Below are 25,635 nucleotides of genomic sequence, written 5' to 3'. Positions count from 1 at the left end.
GGCTACTTCTGTTACGGTTGGATCTCCCACAACAGCGAAACAGGGCTGTCAGTCATCCATCCTGACAGTACCAACCATGCACGCTTGTCCTCTTTTCACTCAGGGAAAAGGACAACCTTGACTCCACAACTTCAGCTAGAAAAGAGTGTGAGACCACCTTCCAGCTCCCTAGACCATGCTGACCTAACTCTCCTTACAACTTTTGCTCAGAAAGCAGCAAAACTCTGGTGTATGCACAGAAACTGTGAAAACCTTCAGAATTGTGGCAGGCACCAAGAGAAAACATCCTAAGGCTTCATCACTGAGTATTAATTAAAAAACCCCTCTCCGTAGAAGTCACACTGTTCTCGCTTTCCGTGTTTGCCAAGCCAGTAAGGAACCAGATGCAAGCAGACTGAACGTATCTACTACACAGGATTCCCCAGGTCACATTCCTAGAACAAAGCCCTTCCAGTCCCATAGTGAGAAGGACAAGGCTGTTGAGATCGGCCAACCAGGCTGGTAATGTGACCTGAATGGGAATCTCGGGACCCCGGGGATGCTGCACGCGGGGTCCTGGGAACGCGCTCCGCTGTGAGCGGTTCAGAAGAACAAGAGAGAGTCTTGTTGAGATGTCTCTTATCTCCCTTTTTGTTTGCAGCACTGGGCTCGAGGCACTAGACAGGCACACAAAGATCACAGGCTTTTTATTTTTCGCTTTTACGAGCTTTCAGTGTGTAAGGAAACAGAAACCCCTTGGTACTCGAATGTATGCTTCTTCTAGCAGTCTCTCCCTCTAGTGATGTCACAGAAGGGCTACATTTAAACGGGTTAGCAACCGGGGAGGGAGCCGAGTCTTTGGACAGCCATTCTTTGTGGTGGCTTTGTTGTTTGTTTGTTTTTATTTTTAAAGCAATCTTTTCTCTTTCTAACATACCAATCCCAGTTCCCACTCACTCCCCTCCTGCTGCTCCCGGCACCCAGCATCCATTACTCAGGGAAGGTAAGGCTTCCCATGGGGAGTCAACAAAGTCTGGCAAAGCCCCCAGCACTAGATCTAGCACAACCATTCTTACCTGAGGCATAATTTCATCCTTGTGTTCTGAAAACACCAAAAGAAGACAAATGCATCACCTATGTGTCTACCTAAAAATATAATAAATTTTAGCATCTTACTATATGAGCTTCAGAATTTTATTTTTTTAAAGAATGACATTTTAATTATAACAATGACCCCCCCCCACTTCCTCATGTTTTAACTCCCTCCTTGCTTAGAAGATCATTCTCCTGAATTTGAGCTTTGTAGATATTTGTAAGTTTTATTTCAGTCTCATATGATTGCATGTAATTTATAATTTTGCTTCTATAACAAAATTTACTCAACATCTATCATTTGGGAAATAAACTTTGCCACTGAATTTCCTTATTTTTTTAAAGATTTATTTATTTATTATGTATACAACATTCTGCCTCCATGTATGCCCACACGCCAGAGGAGGGAGCCATATCTCATTACAGATGGTTGTGAGCCACCATGTGGTTGCTGGGAATTGAACTCAGGACCTCTGGAAGAGCAGCTGGTGCTCTAAACCACTGAGCCATCTCTCCAGTCCCTGACTTTCCTTATTTAATATTATGTTTCCAAGATTTTTTTTTCATGTTGTTCTGTGTGCTTTTACTTGCTTGGTGTAACTACCATGTGACTGTTTCTTTATCCATATTTCTATTTGTGGCCCAATCAGATGGCTTCCTATTCTTGAGATAATCGTGTGTGGAGCCTGGAGAGATGACTCGGTTGTTAAGGGCACCTGCTGCTCCTGCAGAGGGCTGGAGCTTGGTTCTCTGCACCTGTGTCCAACCAACCCTCTGCAACTCTAGTTCCAGAGAGTCTGACACCCTCTTCTGGCTTCCGTAGGCACCTGATCTCACTTGAGCATGTACACACACACACAAAGGACTGATATACACACTTGTCTTCTCAGTGTTTGAGAGACTGAGGCAGAAGGATTACAAGTTCAAGGTCATCCTAGACCACTTTACAAGACTCCATCTCAAAAGATTAAAAACAACACAAAAATCCTCTTCTCCTTGAGGAGTCCTGTGCTTCTTTCTCAGTCATCATTTGTTTTCGAGTATTTGTCACTTTTTTCCTTTTAGAGATGCTAATAAAAACAACATTAAAAAGCAGAATCAAGAGGTTAAGTTTACCTCTCTTGGTAATATTCATGTGTTGCCAGCAGCAAACACGTCCTATGCTTTCCTAAGCTGGAGAAACAATAGAGCATTCTCATCTCGGAAGGACCTGCTGTGACAAAGCAGAGAGCCCTGCATTCATGAACTCACTGAGGATTCTGACTTTCCTAGGGGTTCATCATTCCTTGATCCTCAGTGACATATTTGTACACATATCGGGTAAATTCTTCTAGAACATGGCTTGTTCCTGACTTTTAGCAATGCATTTATTCCCCCTGTGTCGTCTTGAAACTGTGTTTCCAACAGTTGCAGCTGCTGAGATACTGAGCCATGTGTTACACTCTCTGTTCCAAGCCTCGGAGGTAATTCCCTCCAAATATACAATGTATTTCCTGTCCAAGCTCTGCAATAACAGTCTGGTCCCTGCAGTTGATCAGACACTGGGCCACAGCGACCGCAATGGCCCTGGTCACTTCTGGGAAAGGTGGTGTGCCAGTGGGTCCCTCTGGGCTGTTGTTGGAAGCCAGTCTCTGAGCAGCTGTGGGAGATCACGGCCTGGGGCGCCTTTAATGAAAGAGGGGAGATCTGGAAGCCTGTGTGTGAGAAGAGGGATAGGATAACGTTTTAGAACAAGATACGGGGTTTTGGTGATTTCTTCTGTTCAGGAGAAAATCGGCCTGTATTTTGAAGTAAAAACAGAAGCAGGACTGTGCCTCTATGATGTTGCTTGGGTTTCCTTACGTGGAGGGCTGCTCTCAGTCCCAGCCCCTCCCATGGGGCGCTGCTTTCAGCCCCCTCACATGGGAGGTTGCTCTCACTCAAGGCTATTTCCTTACACTTACTCCTCAAAGGCCTGGCTCTACCATAACCCACAGCAGCGCTCCCCCCCTCCCCCTTCTTCTACAAAGCAGCCCACAGGCAGTCTGACCTGTCTTCGTGTCCCGGCAACCAGCAAATAAGACGCCATGCTGAAAGTCTGCCGCGAATCCCTCTCCCTCAGGCAAAGGATTCAGCTGTGTCTCTAGACCTCTTCTGACTCTGCAAATGCCCGTCATCACCTGAGAACGCCCTTGCCAAGTTTCATGACCTCGCCTCACGCTGTATTGGACACTTCTATCCAAGCACATCCATCCAACCCCACTACCACGCTGGCGAGTTTGTCCCTAAAGAATTCATCCTCCAAAAGCTTGTTCAGCAAGCAACTTGGCTGGTAGCTCAGGAACATCAGTGGCATCAGCAGCCACCTGTGGTTTGGTTCATACAGAAAGTGCCGCTGTGGGTCTCCTGCAACCAGGAGAACACAGCCCAAGCCTTAGCAGGAGCCTGCAAATGCTGAGGTGACAGACAGCGCTGAATGACAGTGCAGACAGACCAAGCTTCCCCAGCAGGTCTCCATGACTACCAAAGTAGAGAAAGGAGGTTCAGGGAGAGCTGTGGGAACAGCGTTGTAAGCACAGCAAGCAGCTCACACAGAGGCTAGAGAGCAAGGGAAGGCAAGCCAAGCATCAAAGCACTCTGTAGCCTAGTGGTCAAAGGAAATAATATAATATTCTCATAAGTAATAGACCAAGCACATTTTGGGTCTTCAAAACTGTGGAAACGTGATCGTGTTCATTTAGCATCATGCAGAAAAGAATTACTAGAAAAAAAAAAAAAAAAAAAAACACTTAGGGCCGGGGCTACAAGCTGTGGCAATAGATACTCAAATAAAACAAAGGGCAGGAAATTTCTTCCGTGCCTGACAAGACTGAGGGGACCCACTGCCTATTTCCTGCAAACTGGGTGTCAGGGCAGGAATAACTCAGCCAGCCCGTGATTTTTCAGGTGAGATGGTGCTGGGTCTTCAAGAGCCCCAAAGCGGGTAAATCGAAAAAGTTAAGTTTCATTCCTAAAGCCAAGGCAGATGTAAGCGGCCATGGCTGACCAATGTAAGGGCGTCCTACTACTCAGATTGAGTTTGTTTACTTGTGGGTTAGGAAGATTCTCTCCCAAGCACCTCAGAGGCAAAGTGCGCAGAAGGCAGCTCCTCCACAGGGCAGCGCTTGCTCTTGAACACGGGTCAGAAGAGTCATCGTTTCTCACAGAGGTGACACAGCACGCCGGTCAGCACACACAGGAGCGGGCTGGTGGGAGTTACCGTCAGGGCGGAAATGCAGACTGTTGGCGATGACTCCAACAGGGTGTTCCTGACCGCCAGATCATCAGGACCCACCGTTACTTCCTAGCCAAGAACATAGGCCTGAGAGGACCAAAGGAGGAAATGGAAAAGGAAAGAGAGAAGCCAGGGACAAAGTACTTGATCTTTTTGTTTAATCTTGGATTAAACAAGCAATATCGGAGCTCTTTGGTTTTGAAAGACTGACTTAACTGCCAAGCGCAAGCCACTTTTTGCTTCTTCTAGTTCGCTACAGAGTAATTCACTCACGCCTAGGAAAGCAAGCCAGCGGCTTAAGCCTCTCTATACCTTGGGTAGATGCTGCCCTCCTGAGGACTCAACTGGTATTGCTGTTTGTCTCGTGCTTATGATAAAAAAAAAAAAAAAAAAACCTGGAGATTGCACCGCTATTTATCCATTTGTGCCTACAGTCAAGTTCCTACTAATCCATTCCGAAGCTATTATTTCTGGGTAAACATAATTTTATGATTGTCTATGAATAAATTTATCCAGATTACTCATTAAGAAAAAGAAGTATTTCTTAAAACTATATTCCAAATCACGGGTCATGAAATCCTTGTTCAAAGTAGTCGTGACCTGCTTTTAACAGAAATAATACAAAATAGAAAATGTTAGAATTACTCGGGTGTCTTGAAGGCCGAGTGAATAAAAAAAATGATCCTTTTGAGTAAGACTGATAACATGAAACTTTTCATGGGGGGGGGGGTGCGTTGATCCTTTCTGTTTACTTGACCATTAATTAGCACATGAAGCATGGTAGGCGGTGTCCCAGGATTACTGCCCCCTAGTGAACAGTTTGTAGAATTTCTTAAGTACCCGCTAAAATGTGCTTCTGATAGGCTTCTTGACTTCTGGGTTCAGGTTTATCCGATTTGAGTTAGACAAGTTAGGTCTTAAAGGAGCCCGGATCTCTGCAGAAAGTCTCTTTGAAGCCGGAGCAATAGCGGAAGGGCTCCAGAACGATACCGCTGGGCCCTGGGAGAAGCAACCAGCAAACCAAGTTTCGTTCCCACAGCTCCTAGCTTTTTGAAGACCTTGATCACTAAAAAGGAAAGCAGCCACCGTGACATTCCAGGGTCAGCTTTGTAACAGGGCTATTCAGTTCAGCTGGGCTCTGACTTACAGGATGCTGTAAAACGCAGCTCTTCTGCAAAAGCAGTCCTTATTTTTAACTGCTTGTGTATGTTTTCATTAGTCTGGATGTCATTTTAAAACTAAGTTATTGTGACTATTGTTGACCGTTGCACGACTCTATGAAACACTTATAAAATGGGGTCGAGTACTTACTTACCCGATCTTTGAAAGAGGTGTTTTATAGAACCATGTAGAACGTTCAAAAAAAAAAAAAAAACCTTGAAGAAACGTTTAGAATTTGTTTTAATACTTATATATTGCTATATATTTCTAGTATAGGAAAATGCATGAAATCAATGAATGTTTGTCAATTATTCCGGGGAAATGAAGGGAGGATGTGAAACATTACAAAGGAGGTGAATGGCAGGATCCCAGGTCTGTCCCCTTCCTGAACATACAATGCCCTGTCCCCTGCTCGTTTTGCAGTGGAGAGGGGCCAGCAACAGACAGAGGAGGGTAACAGGTCTGTCAGTGAAGTACAGCAAAGCTAGCACGCTAAACCTCATTTTCTCTTCTGGCTTGGACTCTAGCGCCCCCTACTGGCTTTACAAAGTGACACACTTGAACTCGGAGTACAAGTGAGAACGGTTGTTTTGAACCTGAGACGAGGATTATTGTGATAAAAATAATGCCAATCAGAGATCGACCAGTCCTTTCTGTAAAGTCACATTAGTGACTATTTCAGGCTTTGGAAGCCACAGAGTTTTCACGTCTATAAAAATCTAAAAACTCATTCTTCACCTGTAAAGTATAAAAGGCAGCTGGGGGCAGGATTTAATCTATGAGTCATAGCTTGACAGCCCTGACTTAGACCGATGTGGATGGCTCTTTAGTGACTGACAGATTTGCCCTCTAACCCGAGGGCTCTGGAGGAACTCTGACATTCCTAGAGGCACACTTTTGCCGCCCACTGATGGGGTGCTGCCCTAGCTGGTTTTCCAGTGTTGTTGATATAAAACCGTGACCAAAGCAACTTGGGGAGGAAAGGGTGTAATGGCTTATGGGGTCCCGCCCCAGTCCTATCCTGGACCAACACTGAGAGAAGTCAGCGTAAGAACTCAAGGCAGGAACCTGGAGTCAGTCAGCAGAGGCCAGGACAGAATCCATCTGTCAGGTCCTTTTCCTACAGCTCCCAGGATGTTCTGTCTAGGGGTGCTACCACCCCTAGTGGACTAATGTTGGGAGCACAGCATGAAGATCCTGGCATCTCCCAATCTGCAGAAAAGCCAGAAATGGTAAGCACACGGGTTTATCCTCTCAGAGGAGTGGGCATAAAACCCGTTCTTCCACCCCAAAGGCATGGCATGAAAACTTATTAAACAGTCTGGTGATCTGTGCTATCTTTCGGCCAAGGCCATATCAAGCGTCGGTAACCAGGACCAGAGGTGGCTAATAGCCCAAATGACCTCTGTGCTGTCTGTATGACCGAGACCAGGTCAGAACTGTCCCTGGGTCGTTAAGCTAGTAAAGGCAACCTCTCTCCAGAGCCCATCTTCTTGAATGACATGTACCCTGATCGAGTTGTGGTAATTATGTGTAATTACGCTTCCTGATGCACCTGGGACTGTATTATACCAGGAAACTTTCCCCCAAATTATGCTGTGTTTAAGTTTGTTGGGTAAGTAAGCCACCAGGCATCAGACTCCCCAAAGTCACAATTTGCTTCCCTGCCTGCTGTGACCACCTGCAGGGTCCCCCTCTGGCCCTAATTAAACAAGAAACTGCCCCCACAAACTTTCTCCAGGACAATCTGGCAGAGGCATTTCCTCAATTGAGGTTCCATCTTCCCAAGAGACCCGAAATTGTGCCAAGTTGACAAAAAGATCTAGCCAACACAGACACATTATGAAAACAGCTCAGCTCTTGAGTGTATGCGGTGCATGTGTTTAAGCTGTCTTCAGAAGTTCCTTGTGGACCTAAGCTGGTTGCCCACAGCGGCATCTTGCTTAATCGGCTCTTTAATCCTCCCCTTTCTCACTTTCCTGCACTTCTCGCTAAACCACTTAGCCTGGCTCAGGGTCTTCTTTGGATCCGACACTGTATTGGTCTTTAATAAAAGAACTGGCGCAGGAAGTGGGGTGCTTCTCCAGCTTAATGTGACAGGCAGCTTGCCCATTCAGCTGTCAAGCAGTGAGATTAGGAAAATGGCTATCAGAGGTTTGGCTGGCCGCAGTGTGCTGCGATAGGCTTGTGTTAAAGCTGTGATAACATCAGATTGTGGGAGGACAGACCACGGTCCTTTCTCATCTCTTTGGAGCAAAAGCTGTGAAACACAAATCACCCTACTGACTTAGCTCTGTTGAAAGCAAACCTTCCACTAAGCCTTCCACCTTACCATGCTCATGCTTCATCTATATTCCCCTTCCAATTCATCCGGGTCTTCGTGACTACAATCATCCTCTGAACAGGATATTTCTTGGGCGCGTCTCAGATCTGTATCTATCCATCTCTCTTTTAGACTAAATTAATGCTCACCAATGGACATCCCTGCCATGAAATATGACTCTTCAAAAGAACACGATGTTTCTGTTAGCAAGCACAGCTGGGGGGGGGGCAGTCCCTTTACTCTGTGACAGTGATGTTGGAAGTCCTGTTTCTGGTCAGTTTTTTTAAGGTGGTCAACACATGATTTATCCACATTGGGTGGTACAGATCTGGCTGAGACAGATGCAGCCATAATCCCTGGCCCTAGCAAATGCAGAATTTGAATGGAAATTGGTTCCAGTAGCAATTTAAGACTTGTCTTTCCTACCCCATGGCAGATAGATACCCTGGCAGGCTGGGTCTATGATGCTAAGTGGGAAGCCATCCTCAGAGGCACAACTACCCTGGTTTATGGCCTGTCCAATGATCTGGAGGCACTAAATACCTCTTATCAAATCCTGCCTTATTTCACTTAATATAATTTCCTGCAAGTTCAACCAGATTTCACAATTTTTTTCCCTAAAGCCGAATAGGATTCCAGTGTGTGTGTGTGTGTGTGTGTGTGTGTGTGTGTGTGTGTGATATTTCTATATTGTGGCCACTGCAAGTAATCCTGCAATGAACAAGAGCAGGGGGCAGCTGGTATCTTGGGGTGTATTTATTTCAGTTCCTTAGGGATATATTGGCATTTAAATTGCTAGTGCAAAGAGACAAATGCCACATGATCTCACTTACACATGGAATGAAAACAATGAGCTCATAGAAGTAGACAGCAGAATGGTTGCTATGGCGGTGGGACATGGAAGATAAGGGAGATGCTGGCACACATGCTCAGAGACAGTTAGCGGGGAGGGGAATCTCTGGTGTTACATTGTATGATACATACTAACAAGGCACGGTTATGAGTACTGAAAAAAAATTGTCTTAATGTTTAACCGGAATAATAAATAGTTGACATGATGGGGAAGATGGCTTTAAAATTCAGTGAGTACTCACCCCTTCCCTCGGGGATGCAGCTCACCATTCTTACCTTGCATGGGCACCGTTCTTCCAAATTCTCCTCCTGCCCATCTCTCCAGCTGAACTTTATGGTCCCGCCCCCACCCAACAACGCAGAGAATTCCGTCCATCCAGAGTTGAATTCTATTCTTTGCACACACTGTTATTTTCTACACGCTATCCCCTCAAGACCGAATGCCCATGAATATTTTGCCCCTGCTTCCACCCTGAGCTCTCTGCAACCCATTCTTATAGAAAGGTGAAGTGGGTTACTGAATTCATATTTGCTCAAGTCAGTTCTTTTATGTTAAAAAAAAAATTTAAAGCCTGGCTTTGAATGCAGGCTCTGTCTCTAAACAACTCCGTGACCCAGACAAACTATTTGACCTTTCTTTCCCCAACTGCCTCATTGCACAAGCAGGACACCACCACTTCACTCTCTGAGGCTGGCAGTGGATGTCATGAGTGGCGTTTCTAGAGAACTAAGGAGCACCCTGCCCGTGGGCTTGCACAGTGCGAGCTTCCCATCTTGTTGCGGAATGTTTACCTCTGCAAAGGCGTGCTGCATTTGTTGAATTACGTAAAGATGTGTTGTTGTCTTACCTTATCTGGAAGAGGAGGGATTTAGGCTCAGGGAGAAGAAAGCAAAAGAGACACCAGGGAGATACCAGGAACCAGACAGCCAGACACGGAGGAGCAGGAAAGCAGGATATACAGAATGAAAGAAAAGTAAAAAGGCCCAAGGCGAAAGGTGGATGAATAGAAACAGGTTAAATTAAGTTAAAAGAGCTGGTAGGACAAGCCTAAGCTAAGGCTGAGCTTCATAATAATAAAAAAAAATCCAACTACGCCATCTGACTTATAATAAAACAGAAAACCATGAACACAGACCTGAGGTTTAAAGGGATCTTGCCCAGCATCTTCTTCAAACTCATTTCTTACACACACACACAGGAGAACAGGAGCTCACTCCATGGACACACAGGATGCACACACAAGAGAACAGGAGCTCACTCCATGGATGCACACAGAGGAACAGGAGCCCACTCCACGGACACACACACAGGAGAACAGGAGCTCAGAGAACAGGAGCTCACTCCATGGACACACAGAACTTTTCTATCTCCACTTTTGGGTTCTGAATGTTTCCACTGACGGGCACCTCATCCCATCTTGCACTAGCCCGATCAATTGTGCAGCCCGTCTTCCGCAACTACTCAGGTCTAGACATATCACCTGCCTTCTGGCCTTTCCAGCACCTCAGATTCTCCTCCATCTCTCCTAGATGATCACTCCCCTCCTGGAATCCCCACACTTTAGAAATGCCACTGATGAGAAACACTTGTGTGCTCAGCTTTCTCTTCTGAACCACATCTGTTACCTCCACAGCATCTAGCACAAAACCAGGCTCTGAATAAACATTTGTTCAGAGAAAGGACTCAGAGCCTCATTTAATATTACATGTGAAAGTGCATGTTTGTGTTCCGAGCACTGGGGCGGCTCGGGCACGACAATGACCACTTCACCGTAGACTTCATATGGAAATAACAGAAATTAGGCAATTACACCAAAGCAGCCAGAGAAACCGCTGAGCCCACAGAAGCTGTCTGTCCTCTCAGCCCCATCACAACACTGTGGACCTTTCTCTAAATCTCTTATCCTAAATGCTGAATCACTGCAATGGTGTTCTCTGAGCTCCCAAGATGCCCACCGTTTACAATGAACCCTTTCCCCAGTTTCTACCAGGAACTTGAACTGCATATACTAAAGACGAGATGGAAGAAACTAGGGAATCTCATGGTGTCTAAAAGGATGACGAAGTTGAGTAAAGATTAATGGTGTGTGTGTGTGTGTGTGTGTGTGTGGAGAAACTTTTAAGATATCAATTATAAAAAGCATAAAGGTTAAATTCCTATAAATTCATCTGATAAATCATGAAGAAGTCCTCCATGAGGATTTTGTACATTTAATAAGAGATTAAGGAACCCTTGAATAAAAGTTAGCCCATGCTCATGGAGTTTAAGATTTAAAATCATAAAGATTAAGTTTATCCCAAATTAAAGGCACTCCCAGTAAAACCCTAGGAAGATGCCAAGAAGAACTTGACAAATTTGAGTAAACGTGAGTGAGTGTGTGTGTGTGTGTGTATGTTTATAAAAATGCATTAGCCATGACACCAGAAACAAAACAAGGTAGCAGACTGTCCTGCTATTTAAAAGCACATAAAGGTACAGTGATTACAACTATATGGTTCTAATGAGAGCACAAATGGACAGACACATAATGACAACCGATGTGTAGCAAAGAGAAGAATGGAATAAGACTAGATATTCACATGGAAGATATAAAATATGATTGTTCCTCTACTTCACATAGCACATACAAACCAAGGCTGACTATAAACCTGTGTACGAAAGCAATAATAAAACTTCTAAAATATAGAATACATATTTTTTAATTGACCACAGGATGAGGGCCTATTCTTTTGAAAGACACAAGGATTAACCTTTAAGAACAGCATGGCGGGGCTGCAGTGACAGGTCAATGTTTAAAGCATTGCTGCTCTTGCAGAGGACACAGCTTGGGTTCCCAACACCCACAGTAGGCTGCGCACTGCTTACAACTGCTCATAAAGGGGTTCTGATGTCTCCATGTTCCTCAGGAACCTGTTTGAGCATTTTTTTTCTCTCTCTCTCTCCCCTACCCTCATTCCCCCAGCCAAAAGCACACTTAAATTAAAAAAATTAAATAGCAAAACAAGCAAAAAAACCAACAGCACGACAAACTGTATAAAATTAAAATGAGTATTTCTACTCAACAAAACACCCTATTAAGAAAATTAAACACAGCATACGTAAATGAAGACTTAGAAAAATATATAAATGGCATTACAAACCACTAAAAAAAAACTCTCATGAAAAACTGGGTCTGAAAAGGAATCTATAAGTGATTCTATATAAGTGTCCAATGAATGAGTGAAAACGAAAGGATTATTTAATCTCACTCGCAACCCAGCAACCCACAGGCACTAACACACCTGCAATTAAAACACTGAAAGGCTAGCAAACAATGCCGACCCCTCGGAACAACTGGAATTCTTGTAAACTACCAGAAAACACACAGGATTGTACCACTTTCACAGATCAGATGGGCACACACCTGGTAAAGAAAAGTTTCTATGTTTTTACGGGACCCTCACCGTTTTTATTTCCTTATACTTACATTCTTGTATAGCATCACTGGACCTAGTGACAAGTTCTTCGTGAACTGACCGCCAAAGTGACAGTACATCCCTCTGAAGACCTTGCTGGTGTCCACAGCTAGGCTCCCACTGTCGCCCATCCTCCACAAATACCAGTCGTGGTCACACCAAAGCCTCTGCTTCTCAAGATCAGGAACAGGCTTTCTTCTTCTGAGAAACATCAAAGTCCTCATCGTAGCCTGCTGTGCCCAACCTGCCTGTCTTCATCCCCATGACTGTCATCCCTGTTTCCAAATCCTCCAAAGACCCTTCACCTGGTGTGGGGACCACAGTCTGATGACCGCCACCCGCTTATCCACCGTGAACTAGGTTTTAAGTTGTCTCCTGTGATTCTACAGTGAACTACAAAGACATCCATGCTTTTGTGTTATGCAGAATTTCCAGGTTAAAAAGGTCACGAGGTCTCTTTAGGGCTGAGTCTCCCTCAGTTCCTGCCCAGTGCAGGTCAGTAATGTCACCTGCCCAGCTGCCCTCTGAGCGTGAGTTATAAGGGTACCTGTGTACTCTCAAATTCCCTTACCGCGGCTCCCTTTCCCCCCATGACTCTCCAGATGGAGCATGCTATGGTTTACTAACTGGTTGAAGGTTTTACACTCTCTCTCTAGAACAGGAATATAAAATCCGAGAACAAGAGTCCTTCTCTTTTATTCCCTCAAGGGAACTAGAACTTAAAAAAAAAATAGAAATTAAACAACCAAACTGAAACTTAACTAAATCCTTTAACTTCTTCAGAATAAAATATATTAGCTGATTCATGTCTTGTATATGATATATGCATATACGGACTGACTTAACTACACAAGTTCACGGGAAAGAACATAGGAGTGAGGCAAAGCCTTCTGAGTCAGAAGGACCAGAACAAAAGGTAGCCTCACTGCCAGACAAATGCTCGCCCAAGGCTAACCTTTTTCTGACCTTTTTTCCCCTCTCTGGGACTCAGGGTCTTCGTCTTTAAAGGTGGAACAACAGTGGGTGACTAGATATGAAATTCAATGTATGTAGACAAAACGCTTCACATGGCTGCTGCCACTGGAGACGTGCTTGCTAATCATCATTTCCTCTTTTATGTATCCATCTCCACACGCCTACCCTTCATTTTTAGTGACCGCCATCTTTAAAAGTCCTTTAAACTCTATAGGAACTGCACAGATGAACATTAAAAGTTATTAACCATAGAAATCCTTTAAACCCTTGTTGAAACTTTTCATGACCTCTTCGGATGACATTATCCAGAACAGCAACAGCAATTTGCCATTTCCCTGATACTGAGAAAGCCTGCAAATCCAACACCCCATGGCTATTCCAATCCCCACGGACACTGTTCATTTGTAGGTACGTCCTACCAGCAAGCTACTTCAGCTCTAGTGGCCTTTCTGAGACCAAGTCTAGTCACAAAACTAAAAGCCTTAGCCGGGAGATGGTGGCGCACGCCTTTAATCCCAGCACTCAGGAGGCAGAGGCAGGCGGATCTCTGTGAGTTCGAGACCAGCCTGGTCTACAGAGCTAGTTCCAGGACAGGCTCCAAAGCCANAAAAAAAAAAAAAAAAAAAAAAAAAAAAAAAAAAAAAAAAAAAAAAAAAAAAAAAAACACCTAAAAGCCTTGTACTTCCTATCAAACGCAGTATTCATGACGTGGGTTTTCTAAGTGTCTCCGCAATGCCCTTATCCAGGAGCATGCCCACGGCGCCTGCTTTTATAGCTGCAACGAAACGAGCAGGGAGGTCTCCCTTTTGAGGCTGCACACTCATGCGTGACCTGATATTGCTGAAATAGAGTCTTTATTTCCGAACATTCCAAAACAGCAGTGTACACAGTAACAAATAGTAAGTCACAGACATAAGAAAGCATTCATTAGTGCAAATGGGTTTTGTAAAAGGTCTATCAAAAAGATTTATTTGCTTTAAAATGCATTCATTTCCAGAAGCATTGTTAATAAAACATTACAGTTTCATCCTTTGTAATAAAGTATTGAAAATCAATTGTGGTTGAGTAGCAAACATTGCAGGTCTTAAGTGCAATGTGCTTGTGATATCGTCATAAATATGAAACTCATGTAAGACAATAAATTAACAATGAAAAAGACAAGACCATTTAACTCTGCCGTCTGGCTGTCTCCTTGCAATGCTTTAAATTGTGCTCATTCAACGTAAAATTATGTCTCAAATTGTATGGTGTATTTTTGCTGATATATCCCGAGAGCTAAAAAAATAGTACCTTACCACAAAAATATTTTTATGGCACAAATTTTAAGTTGTTCCATAGTGGTTTACATAGGCATAAAAAGAAATAGGCACAAAAAATAAAATTCCTGTAAACTATAAAAAAATTAAAATTCAAACCATGTTATAGAACCTAGTTGTAAATATGCAATGTATTAAAATGCGGAACGTGTAATGGAAAGATGTTCAGAACATATAAGTAAAACGAACAAGGTACTTTAAAAACCTCATATGGCAAAGCATTATTGATACGTCTCAAGTCTCTCAAAAAGTATTCAGGTACAGAGCAGTTCTACAAAAACTTCCTAGATCTAAGTGTCACGATACCGCAGCCGTGGGTTTGAGAATGCGGCGGTATCTCGGGCAGAGAGTAAGTGCAATCATTAGTCTCTGTGATTGGTCCATGGAAAAACAACGCAGTACGTATGTTAACGTGTGAAAGGGGAAGAATATCCCAGCATCCACTGTTACCCAGCCAGCTAGGTAACACAACCCTCATTTTCACTTCTGTCTCATTCTTCAAGGGTCCATAAGACGGCATCAGTAGCAGCCGTCTCTCCAGTTCCCATCCCTCAGTGTGCTGAGCGAAGACAGGGGCTTCGGGGGCTGCAGGAAACTAGGAGGAGAGGAAGAAAGCAAAGGGGCCGTTAATAACCCCCAGGGTCCCATCACTCTGCTCCCCTCTCCCATCAGCTCCTCCATCCAGTCACGACAAGCTGTTGGCCCTGTCCCAAATGTGTGTCAAGTTACATCCTTCTGGGTTCTCAGAGTGCGTGCCCATCTGCTGGAGCCCGAGGCCAGAACACAGGGCCACATGTGTCCCATGCACGCAAGTGAGCTTTCAATACATGGAAAGGTTTATGACAGAGAAGGAAAAGGTGAAGTCCTTAATGGAAAGGCAGTTTAAAACACAGAGCAACTTCATTAGATATATAAGCTCAGGCACAAACTGTTACCATTTGAAATAAAGATTCTTTCATAGTAGCAAAGAGCTTGAAAAATATTGAAAAGATAAATTTGAAAAACCCAATGTTTTCTCAAGTTTGAAGGAAACAGACTCTCTCATACTCTCTGATAGTACTGAGAGTAGAGATCTTCCTCCACACACAGGTGTGTGTGTGTGTGTGTGTGTGTGTGTGTGTGTGTGTATTTTTCTTCAGGAAAAAAAAAATGGAGGTCCCCAACAATGACTATACAAGTCACATAATTCTGTCCAGTCATAAACATGGTACATTTCTGCATCTACGAAGGAAAATGAGCCATGATTTACTATCACCACCCTTGTCTAAAATGTACCCTTAAAAGGAATTTGATATTTTTAAGCTGAGAAAAAAAAAAAACTTGCCAGAGTCATCTGGAATTTACCAATACAAACTTCCCAAGTTCCTGATGAATGAAATTAAGATGCTTCAAACCTTGGACAGAGGCATCGCCGTGAGCACAGACCTGAGGAGGGAGGATTCGAACCACAAGGAACTTGGGGCAGCGGGACGAAAGCTCTATGGATGGGTCGAGGGACACGGATGAGGCGGGAGAAAGGGGAATCTGACTACACAGAGACCTAACTGAGAGAGAGACCCGGGGTGAGCCATTAGGGAGAGTGACTGATGGTTAAACTTAGCCAGAGAAAAGTGAGGCTGACCTGCATACATTCTGAATGTCCAAGTATAGAAAGTTATCTGAACTAAATAAACTACAACTGAAGTCATTCTTACCTTCTGACAGGTTGTGCAATTTTGCTCCGAGGCAGGTTGCTCCCATTTATTGCCAGTGAAGGTCTTGGAAGGGCACTGCGGCCCAGGATCCCAGACGCTGCAGCTTTGTTGGGAGTAGGGATTCCCGTGCTGCCGTACAGCTGCATGCTGTTGGACGAAGGCACGCTGCTGCTGCCTTGAACGGTTGGACTCACGTAGGCTGTGGCTTTCAGGGGCTGCCGGACAGGCACCGGGAAATGCCCCACGCTGTGGACTCTGTGCTGAATCTGCCCTGGTGATGGGACTGCAGGAGAAAAGGAAAGCAGTGTCAAGGACTCTCAACTGCCTCCCAGTTAGATGTGTTTTATTCACATCCAGAGGAGCCTGCACTGTCTGAAGGTAAGTGATGGACAGGTTTTAAACAAGCATGTGCACGCACACACAAACACACACACACACACACACGTATTAGGGAAACTCCCCCGATGAAGGTCTCCCATTCTGTCTGTCAGCAACGCTATGCCTAAATACATCTGACCCATGAATAACATGAAGGGCAAAAACCAGGTCATAACTTGTGATTTCCCCAAATTTACATCAGTATCCCTCCTTAACACAAAGCCTTATCAATTAACATTGTCAGATTATACGTAAAATAATTAGGATTTACATGGAACTTTATATTTGTTTGAGTTTCCCTGGCATATGGGGTTGTGTACGGTCTATAAGTGTGTACGTAAATTATAACTTCAACTGTTTATAACAGATTTGAAAATATTTATGGTATTAAATACTAAAAATAGAATAGCATCTATCTTTACTTTATGCATTAATTACATATTCTTTTCAACTTTCTCAATTTTTCTAAATTGCAATTATTTACCTGCAAGCTTATTCAAAATTTTTTTCAAATCTCATGAAAAAAAAAAAGAGGTATAAAAGGACCTGCTCAGATCAAATCTGTGCTGCTCAAAGGTCAGCTGAATTTAGAAGGCAATTCTACACACAATGTTTTTTTTTTTTAGAAAATTTAGGAAACTCTGAATTATTTCAAGACAAATTTGTGTTTGCTTAGAAATGATTAGGACTCATTTTAAGAGCTGCTATTTATTGTATTTATTTATTTATTTATTTATGTGTGTGTGTGTGTGTGTGTGTGCACGCCAGTGTGTGTGCACCAGATGGCTATAAGCCACCTGATGTGGACGCAGGGGACTGTGTCTACTAGACAAACAGGAAGTGCTCTCAACAGTTGAGCCATCTCTCCAGACCCCATTAGCATTTCTTGATAGTTGCTCTGAGGATAGCCTCGTGAAAACAAAACATGGGGACAATTTAATAGCTTTAATTATTGAGGAAGTCGGGGGTGCTGTTTGTAAGCACATTCCTTAAGTAGCATTCATTATGACACTATCTCAGGGTTTATCTGAAAACTCAATTCATTAAAGCTGCTTAAAGTCTTCATACCTAAAGCCCTTAGTAACCACTTAATAAAAAAAGCACGATTTTGACCTTTGTAGCAGTGGCAAAAATCTGTAAAACAAAGCAAGCGATTTGAGTAACAAGCCTTAAGTTTTTCTCAACATTGGGCATCATTTTACAGTCAAGAGCAATAAGCAGGCAGAAATATTTAAGTTTGTGCTCCTTTTCTCTAAGGATGAAGAGGCACAGTTTAGCCTTCATGCAAAAATTTTTTTGTTAATAGATTTTAAATGGAAAAAGTTCTGTTAATTAAAACACAGTTTATTATGTGAAACTGGCTCAACTTCCTTTAAAGCACTATGTATAATAAACCTTAAGCACATATGTTGGTGACTTTCTACAGGGAACACATTAGTGTGCCCATCTCAAGACACACAGCTTCACTTAAGTCCTCACAGATGGCCACACGCTGCCTCCCAGGGAAACACCTCCAAAGATAACACATCCCCTTCCCTCATCACACTCTGGCCAGTTCGACATCGGAATCACATCCTACGTTTCTTTCTGTGTCTGGATTCCTTTATCCCATATGATGCTGATATGAATACCACATGCTAGGATATATAATGTCATAATTATCTGTTTTCCTGATGATGGAAGACCGAACATTCTCCATTATGCTTTGTTGATAATATGAACGACTAGGTTGGGTATATATAGAGTACTTCAACTGTTAGGGTAAGTGAATTCAGCCGGGTCCCTAGATCTTATACCAAAATACAATGATCAACTATATTCTAAATGTCATCTGTAACAGTTGCTCTTCCCTGTCAACTTAAGCAGACTAGAATCACCATGGACACACATGTCTGGTGTATTAATGAGCATTTTTCTAGAAAGGTTTAATTGGGGAGGAAAGACCTATCCTAAACGTGGACAGTGCCATCCTATTGGGTGGGTCCTAGGCAGCAGACAAAGAGGGCGGCTGGCTGAGTACCAGCAACTCACCCCCCTGTGCAGATGTCATGTGACCGGCCACCTGCTCCACGCCTTCCTCCCATGATGGGCTGCACTCGCAATTTGTGAGCCAAGATAACGCTCCCATCCTTAACTGTGTTCTCTTATAGAAACAAGGAAATTAATACACTGAGAAACTAGAGGAAGCTAAATTTGAAGTAAAATACTATTTGCAAAAAATAAATAATTAAATACTTGGAAGAAAGGTTAATTTGAGAGATGTGAAGTCTCTCAAATTAGCAAAGATAGAAATCAATGAGAGACTACTCTGTATTACGCAGAACACTAAACATGCACCAACACACCCAAAAGTGACCCACAGATTCAATGACATGGCCTAGGTCGTGGGGGGGGACTTTGGACTTGGAGCTCTGAGCACTTTAAGAACTGTGAAGACCTTGGGAATTCATGGAGATAGGTTAAAAATCTTTTGTATTACCAAATGAACAAGAGCTGGCCAGGGGCAAAATATTATCGTTCAAATACAAAAGGGTACCCACAGGCATAGGTGTCAAAGGCTTGGTCGCTATTTTGAAGGCGACAGAAATTTTAGGACTTGTGAGTGGAAGAGGCAGGTCTCGGGGTAGGTCGCTGAAGGAATGTAGCCGCTCCCTGTTCATCTTCTGTGTCCTTGATAGTGTGAACTGGGCAGCCTCCTTCTCCACAAGTTCATTAATATCTCCCTTGTCTCGGGCACAAAAACAATAGAGCCACCAGCCACGGACCAAAAAATTCCTCTGAAAATGTGAACTAAACACATCTTTCTTCCTGAAAAGCACACACTAGGGTTAACACTACATCGCTCACTGACGGGGAAGACAGACAGTAAGTGAGCAACGACCCTGTGGTACACTGGAATGGAGGAGATACAAAGTACCTTAGACACACTAAAACAGATCTTCTTTGGAGGGAAATGCTCGGAATGGGGAAAAAAAAATGTGACCGAAGTAACGGCTGGACCAAACTAGAGTGCTTCTCTCTAATAAAATTGACAGACTGACTGACCGAAAGAAGGGAGTCTGCATGGGTAAGAGGTTTGTATATTGATCAAACTCGTGATTACTTTGTAGGTCTGCTATCCTGGGGTGTGAAGGTGCCCTATAATTTATTAGTAGTAGCAACTGGCAACATGAACCCTAGAGGAAATACTGCTTGATTATAGTGAAAACTAAGTTACAAGACTGAGAAAAGCCTCTCTCATGTGCCTAAGTGAAAGAAAAAAGAAGCGGAAAACTAAGTTTTTCCTACTGGTGTTTTGACTAATTAGAATGATCAGCGCCATCACTGGCTGGCACTTACTGCAGGATGGTACCCTTGAGATCCCACTTCCGGCTCCGTGCAGGCTGGAGTCAAAACTCTGACTGCTCCTCACGGTCACGGGAGAGCTAAGGTTGCTGCTGACTGCGGCGGTACTTGGTGTCCGGGCCAGGTTAGGCATACTTCTTCGTAGCTTATCTAAAAGAAGAACGGGTTTTTCTTAAGTTAAAAACACACACATGAATGCCCCTCCAATCAGAACACGTGCTTTCAAAAGTAAATAAATAAAACTGTCATTTTGATCAGTGGCACACAGAAAATAGCAAACAGGCTAAGAACTGACCTCTTGTAAGGGCAATATACGCCCTAGAAAACGCTAACCGATACGTTGTTGACAAGAGAAAACACGCCGTCCCTAATCAACTTGCTGCTTGTTATACTCAGTAAGTGCACAACATTACATCAGATAAGGTTAGAAAATAACCTTGGAGTCATTTAGAAATGAAAACACTAAAAATAAAGGCACATGCCAATTTAAAAAATAATATGAGATTCAAAACACTTACTAAATCTTTTGCTAACACGTCAAAATGGAATAAATTAATAAAATTCCCCTCCTCCTTTAAATTTCAATCTAAACTGTCTTATGATGGCCACAAGTTGCATTAACTTCTTCAAAGTGTTAACCCTCCCAGTATGCAAGCAGTTTGCATACTCCACAGAAAGACCAAAAGACTGAATGGCCTGATTTTGTTCCTTTCCTGCTAGGTGAGTTTTCTGCCACCAGGAGGTGACAGAGAGTTACACATAAACAGCCTGGCTCAGATTTGAAAAGTGCCAAACATCTGTTGAAGGGAATTGGTTCTTTACTGAACCTCCGCCTGCCCCATTACCACCCATGTGGTACATCCGGCCACTGAGGCCAACCAGGACCAAGCACTAAACTGAACTTCATCCCTTTCCATTTCAGCTTGGCCCACTCCCCTCCTTCTGGACTCCAGACCCCAGGTCCTGTCAGTTCTAATATTCACCAGGCCCATCACCACCACACAGGTCACGGCCCCTTTCTGTCACCATTTCCACACAATCCACTTCATTGGTTTCCAGGGACGCTGCCGCACTTTTCTCAAACACGGGGACACACCGAGCTCAGCTCCACTTCCAATCCATTTTATCGCAGTCCCAAAGCCTAACATTCTGAACAAGGGCCAGATGAGGCCTCCAGATTATAGGCTCAACTGACACAAGACTTATCTCCCAATGCCCCAATCCTGCCATTCAGGCCATCCCAATGGACGGAAGGAATGAACCGAAGAAATACTTATGGTGCAGAGACTAAATGCCAAGTAGTCTATATACACTAGGGAAACCAAATGAATGAGCCCACCAGTTTCTAAATCTCACTGAACTTAGGGTTTAAACCAACACTTCTTATCTTTTGTTCCATTATCAATCCTAGAGAGAAAAATTAACATGAACTTTAATTCAGTTTCTCCAAAGTGAAGGAAATTAAATATTAACGAATAATATTTTGAAAAATAGAGTAGAGCTGAAATTTTGGAAGATCACAAAAATGGTAATGCCTAAATTTGCTGTAATTCTTTTCTTCACTAAAATCTGTTAAGAATTATCTCCACAAAATATACTCTAATATACACTGGAGTATGCATAACAGGACAGTCTCGTGGTCAGTTTTATTTCCAAGCTAAATCAGGAACCAGTGACGTACTTGACTCCTCATGATGCACTGAAAATCAAACCAGAGCACTTCACATTTCTCCCCTGATACACCACACCATCTTCACTGCTTATATTCCCCAACTCTACCTCTGTCTAGCAACGGTTTGCTCTTTGGTGTAGTCTAGGGACCGACAGATACTCAAGCAAGTGTAAAAAGCACATTGCATAATACATCTGTACAACAAGGGATTTTGGAAAGTAGTTAAGTCAACCTGCAAACCCGCATTAATACATTAAGAATATATTCTACTCCTGCTTCACAGAGGGGCTCTTCTCCACACCTGCTGGCTGGGGAATCTGCCGCTCCCACCTCCCCGCCTCCTGCCATAGACTCTCCTGTCTCCTGGTTGCTTTTTCCATTACAGTCATTCCCTACTGCTCTCAGAGGATTCCTTCCAATATCCCAGCTATCTAAAACCATAGCTAGTTATAGTTCCAAAGGACGCATACTGTTTTTCTCGCACTTTCATACCTATAATAAAGGATCGATAGAGTTTTAGAACAAGTCGATAGTAAAAGTTATTTAAAACCTACTGTTTATGTCTTAGTTAGGGTTGCTATTGCCGTGATGAAACACCATGACTAAAAGCAAGTTGGGGAGGAAGGGGTTTATTCAGCTTACAACTTCCACATCACTGTTCATCATAAAAGGAAGTCAGAACAGGAACTCAAAGAGGGTAGGAACCTGGAGGCAGGAGACCATGCTGATGCAGAGATCATGGAGAGGCACCATATACAGAATCCAGGACTCAGGGGTGGCCCCGCCCACAATGGGGTGGACCTTCCCCCATCAATCACTAAGAAAACACTCTGTAGTCTTGCCCACAGTCCGATTCTCCCTCTTTGTTTTTTCAAAATAGGGTTTCTCTGTAGTAGCTGTCCTGGAACTAGCTCTGCAAACCAGGCTGGCCTCAAACTCAGTGATGCACCTGCCTCTGCCTCCCAGTGCAGGAATTAAAGGAATATGTCACCATCTGGCCCTATAGCCCAAATTTATGGAGGCATTTTTCTCAATCTAGGCTCCTTCCTCTCCAGTTACTAAAACTAGCCAGCACAATCCACTTCTGATGCTTTCTACTTACTATCTTCTGAACTCACTAAACAGGGTAATAATGCACAGAAAACAAACCTCAGATTCAGGGAAGACCACCTTGAGGCTTCCCTGACCCCCAGAGTTGAGAATAAGCCCAAGGCTTCTCAAGTGCAGCACATAATCTATCAATGACCTTCACACCCAACCCTATGAGAGGTCTATTTTTAATAGTATGTCTTAAATCTTCCCATTCCTATTAAAGGCCCCAGCCCCATACAACAGGCACTTAAAATAGTCAACAAAAGGGTGTGTGTGTGTGTGTGTGTGTGTGTGTGTGTGTGCAGAGTATGTGATAAAAGCAAGACATTTAAAAAAAAACCCACAGCTAGGTCTCTTGAACATCACCAAACTGGTGAGAAGAAGAACCTACATCAGTATGAGACTATTTTCACTATATATTATTTTAGATAGCATAGAAGCAGAGGGAAACAATCATATACTATTTATTAGAAAACAGAGCTTCTACTTTTTGAAATTTTAGTTCTAGGAGCCAATACTGTGGCTCAATGGTAGAACGGTTTGCCTAGCACAGGTCGGTCCAGGAGCCGATACTGTGGCTCAATGGTAGAACGGTTTGCCTAGCACAGGTCGGTCCAGGAGCCGATACTGTGGCTCAATGGTAGAACGGTTTGTCTAGCACAGGTCGGGCCCTAGGTTGCATTCCCAGTAGTATGAATTAATTAATTGCTAATTAACTAAAACAAACTTAAATGCATTTATTTGCAAAAATCTCCCATAAAAGTTTTAAACACAGCAATGAAAGACTATACCATGAGCACACGCATGTTTTCTTCCCGGAGCTATCAGCTCTTTCTATTCTGCCATAGTTAGTTCATCGTAACGTGTACATCTGTTTACTTCCAACTGTATAAAAGCTTCACACACTCTTGATACTTTAACCCTAAATGCATCTGGATCTCCTAAGAGGAAGAAATGTCTATAAAATCACAATACTTGTTATCACATTTAAGCACAGGAGCATCATAACTCATAAGCAAAAATCTTCCAAATATCTCAAGAATGCCATTTATTACATTCCCTCCCCAACCCATGATCCAGATAAGGTACATACATCATGTGGGGCTAATCTCCATTAATCCAGACACACGGATCTTTAAAAGCAGTCTTTACTCACATTTGGGTACCAAGCCAATTTCCTAACTCCGTAATCCTGAAATATGCCCTTACTAATAAGCTGTCTGAATACAAATCCTTAGGACACTGTGGGCTGAGCTGTGGCCTGTGGTTGAATCAGACCATCAGGAAATATGGTTCACTTCACTGGCAAACAATCTGGAATGTACTCACACACTTTAAAGTCCATGGACTAAAAAGCAATGTCCTAATTCCATCTTCCTAAGAAATCAGAGATTTTATCTTCAAGGGCCAATAAACAGCAGAAGAAAGAGACTGAGAATAGAATTCAGATGCTCAGGGTCAGGGGGCAGCAAAACTCAGCCTATTGTGGAGCACAGATAGCCCAGGAATCAAGGAGAATAGTTTCACCTGCCAACACAGGCCTCATCCTTCCCCACGGAAGGTCACTGTGCTACCAATGACTGCATCCCATCCCCCAAACCCTGAAAGAGTACAGGAGGGTGGGAAAGAATCTACTAAGGTTAGTTACTTCTGTTATTTGATGAAGCATTTACTGTCTGACAAACAAGTCCCACTTCAATGATGACCAAAAATATGCATGAAGAACCTTTATGAGCTTTCACTTTTGAAACTAGATAGTGTATGAGCCACAAAAACAATGTTTTAAAAATTTATTTCTATATGGTGTTTTCTAGCTCCATCCATTTGCCTGCAAATTTCAAGACGTCATTATTTTTTTCTGCTGTGTAGTACTCCATTGTGTAAATGTACCACATTTTCCTTACCCATTCTTCAGTCAAGGGCATTTAGGTTGTTTCTAGGTTCTGGCTATGACAAACAATGCTGCTATCAACAGTGAGTGAGGTGACCCAGACCCAGAAAGACAAATACCATATCACTACGTAGGAGTGGCTGGCCTAGAAGTCATCATAGACCAAGCTGGTCTTGAACTTATTGATCCACCTGCCTCTGCCTCCCCAATGCTAGAATTAAAGGTGTGTGCTACCATGCCAATTGGGTTTAGTTTGAGTGAGGTATATTTCATCACAATAATTATACAAAATTCAGTACATTTTAAAAATAACATCTTACTGTTTAAAAACTTTATACATGTATATAATGTTTCTTTATCATATCTACTCCTCCCTTCCCTGCTCCAGCTTACTCCAGGATCCCAACTTCATGTCCTCTTTTAAACTTTTTATTATTTTTAAAAATAGAACCAATAGCTAGTAATTATTCCTTCCCACTTATATTGTTTTAGGGGTCAAGAAGAATACTGGATATTCTCAAAGTTACCATTTTTCTTTCATAAGTTGGTTCAAATGACATTCTATGGTAACAAACGGAGGCTCAGATATCTGAGCCATATGTTTTAAAAATGTTCAAAAAAGTGTAGGTGGAGTGGGAGAGAAATTTTATTCAGCACATCTACTCCAGGCAATGTAGTATTTATTATTTAATTTATTCCTCATAACATTAAAGTTAGGAGAGACACCAGATGGCTTGATGGGGAATTACAGAGATGTTTTCTGAAAGTCACATGTTATCTCTGCTTTGCTTTGCAGCTTAAAAAACCAAAGCTCAGTGACCTGAGAAACTTCAGCATGGACGGACGGGCTGTGTGGGAAGGCAGGACTGAACTCAGGCCCCGCTGACTTCAGAGCCCGCACTCTCAGCCATGAAGCGGATTCATCAGAAGCACACCTGGAAAATTACCTTTGCATGTTTTGCGTTTCATGCCCCTCGCATGCAGAACCTGAAAACTCACAACCAGACCCTGGATGGAGTGCGTGCCTGTTTGCCTTTGAGCAGCATCGTAGCGTGGGCTTCAGGGAAACCTAATCCTTTTCGAATGGTGTTTGACCAAAGGGTTATCCCTTTTCTAAGGTAGGACAGGCAGCGGCATGGAAGGGAACAATCCCACT

The 25,635-nt window shown here is 43.1% G+C and overlaps 1 protein-coding gene across 2 annotated transcripts in view; it reads right to left on the bottom strand.

Moving 5' to 3' along the window:
- Positions 1-13,926: 13,926 nt before the first annotated feature.
- The window catches only part of Slain1 (SLAIN motif family member 1), a 42,453-nt gene continuing 30,744 nt past the window's right edge, over positions 13,927-25,635 (bottom strand). For both annotated transcript variants that reach the window (XM_050144577.1, XM_050144578.1), the window contains 3 exons: positions 19,819-19,974; positions 16,102-16,384; positions 13,927-15,002 (listed from right to left, as the gene is read on the bottom strand). In XM_050144577.1, coding sequence (XP_050000534.1) covers positions 14,927-15,002; positions 16,102-16,384; positions 19,819-19,974 — 515 coding nt within the window. In that variant the 3' untranslated portion in view covers positions 13,927-14,926. The remainder of the gene's footprint in view (positions 15,003-16,101; positions 16,385-19,818; positions 19,975-25,635) is intronic.

This window comes from Alexandromys fortis, unplaced genomic scaffold (genome assembly GCF_014885135.2).
Source record: "Alexandromys fortis isolate MF-2015 unplaced genomic scaffold, M_Fortis_MF-2015_v1.1 scaffold_43, whole genome shotgun sequence".
NCBI classification, from domain to species: Eukaryota; Metazoa; Chordata; class Mammalia; order Rodentia; family Cricetidae; genus Alexandromys; species Alexandromys fortis.
Note: the sequence above shows the minus strand (reverse complement) of the source record. Positions and strands in the feature narration are given on the sequence as shown.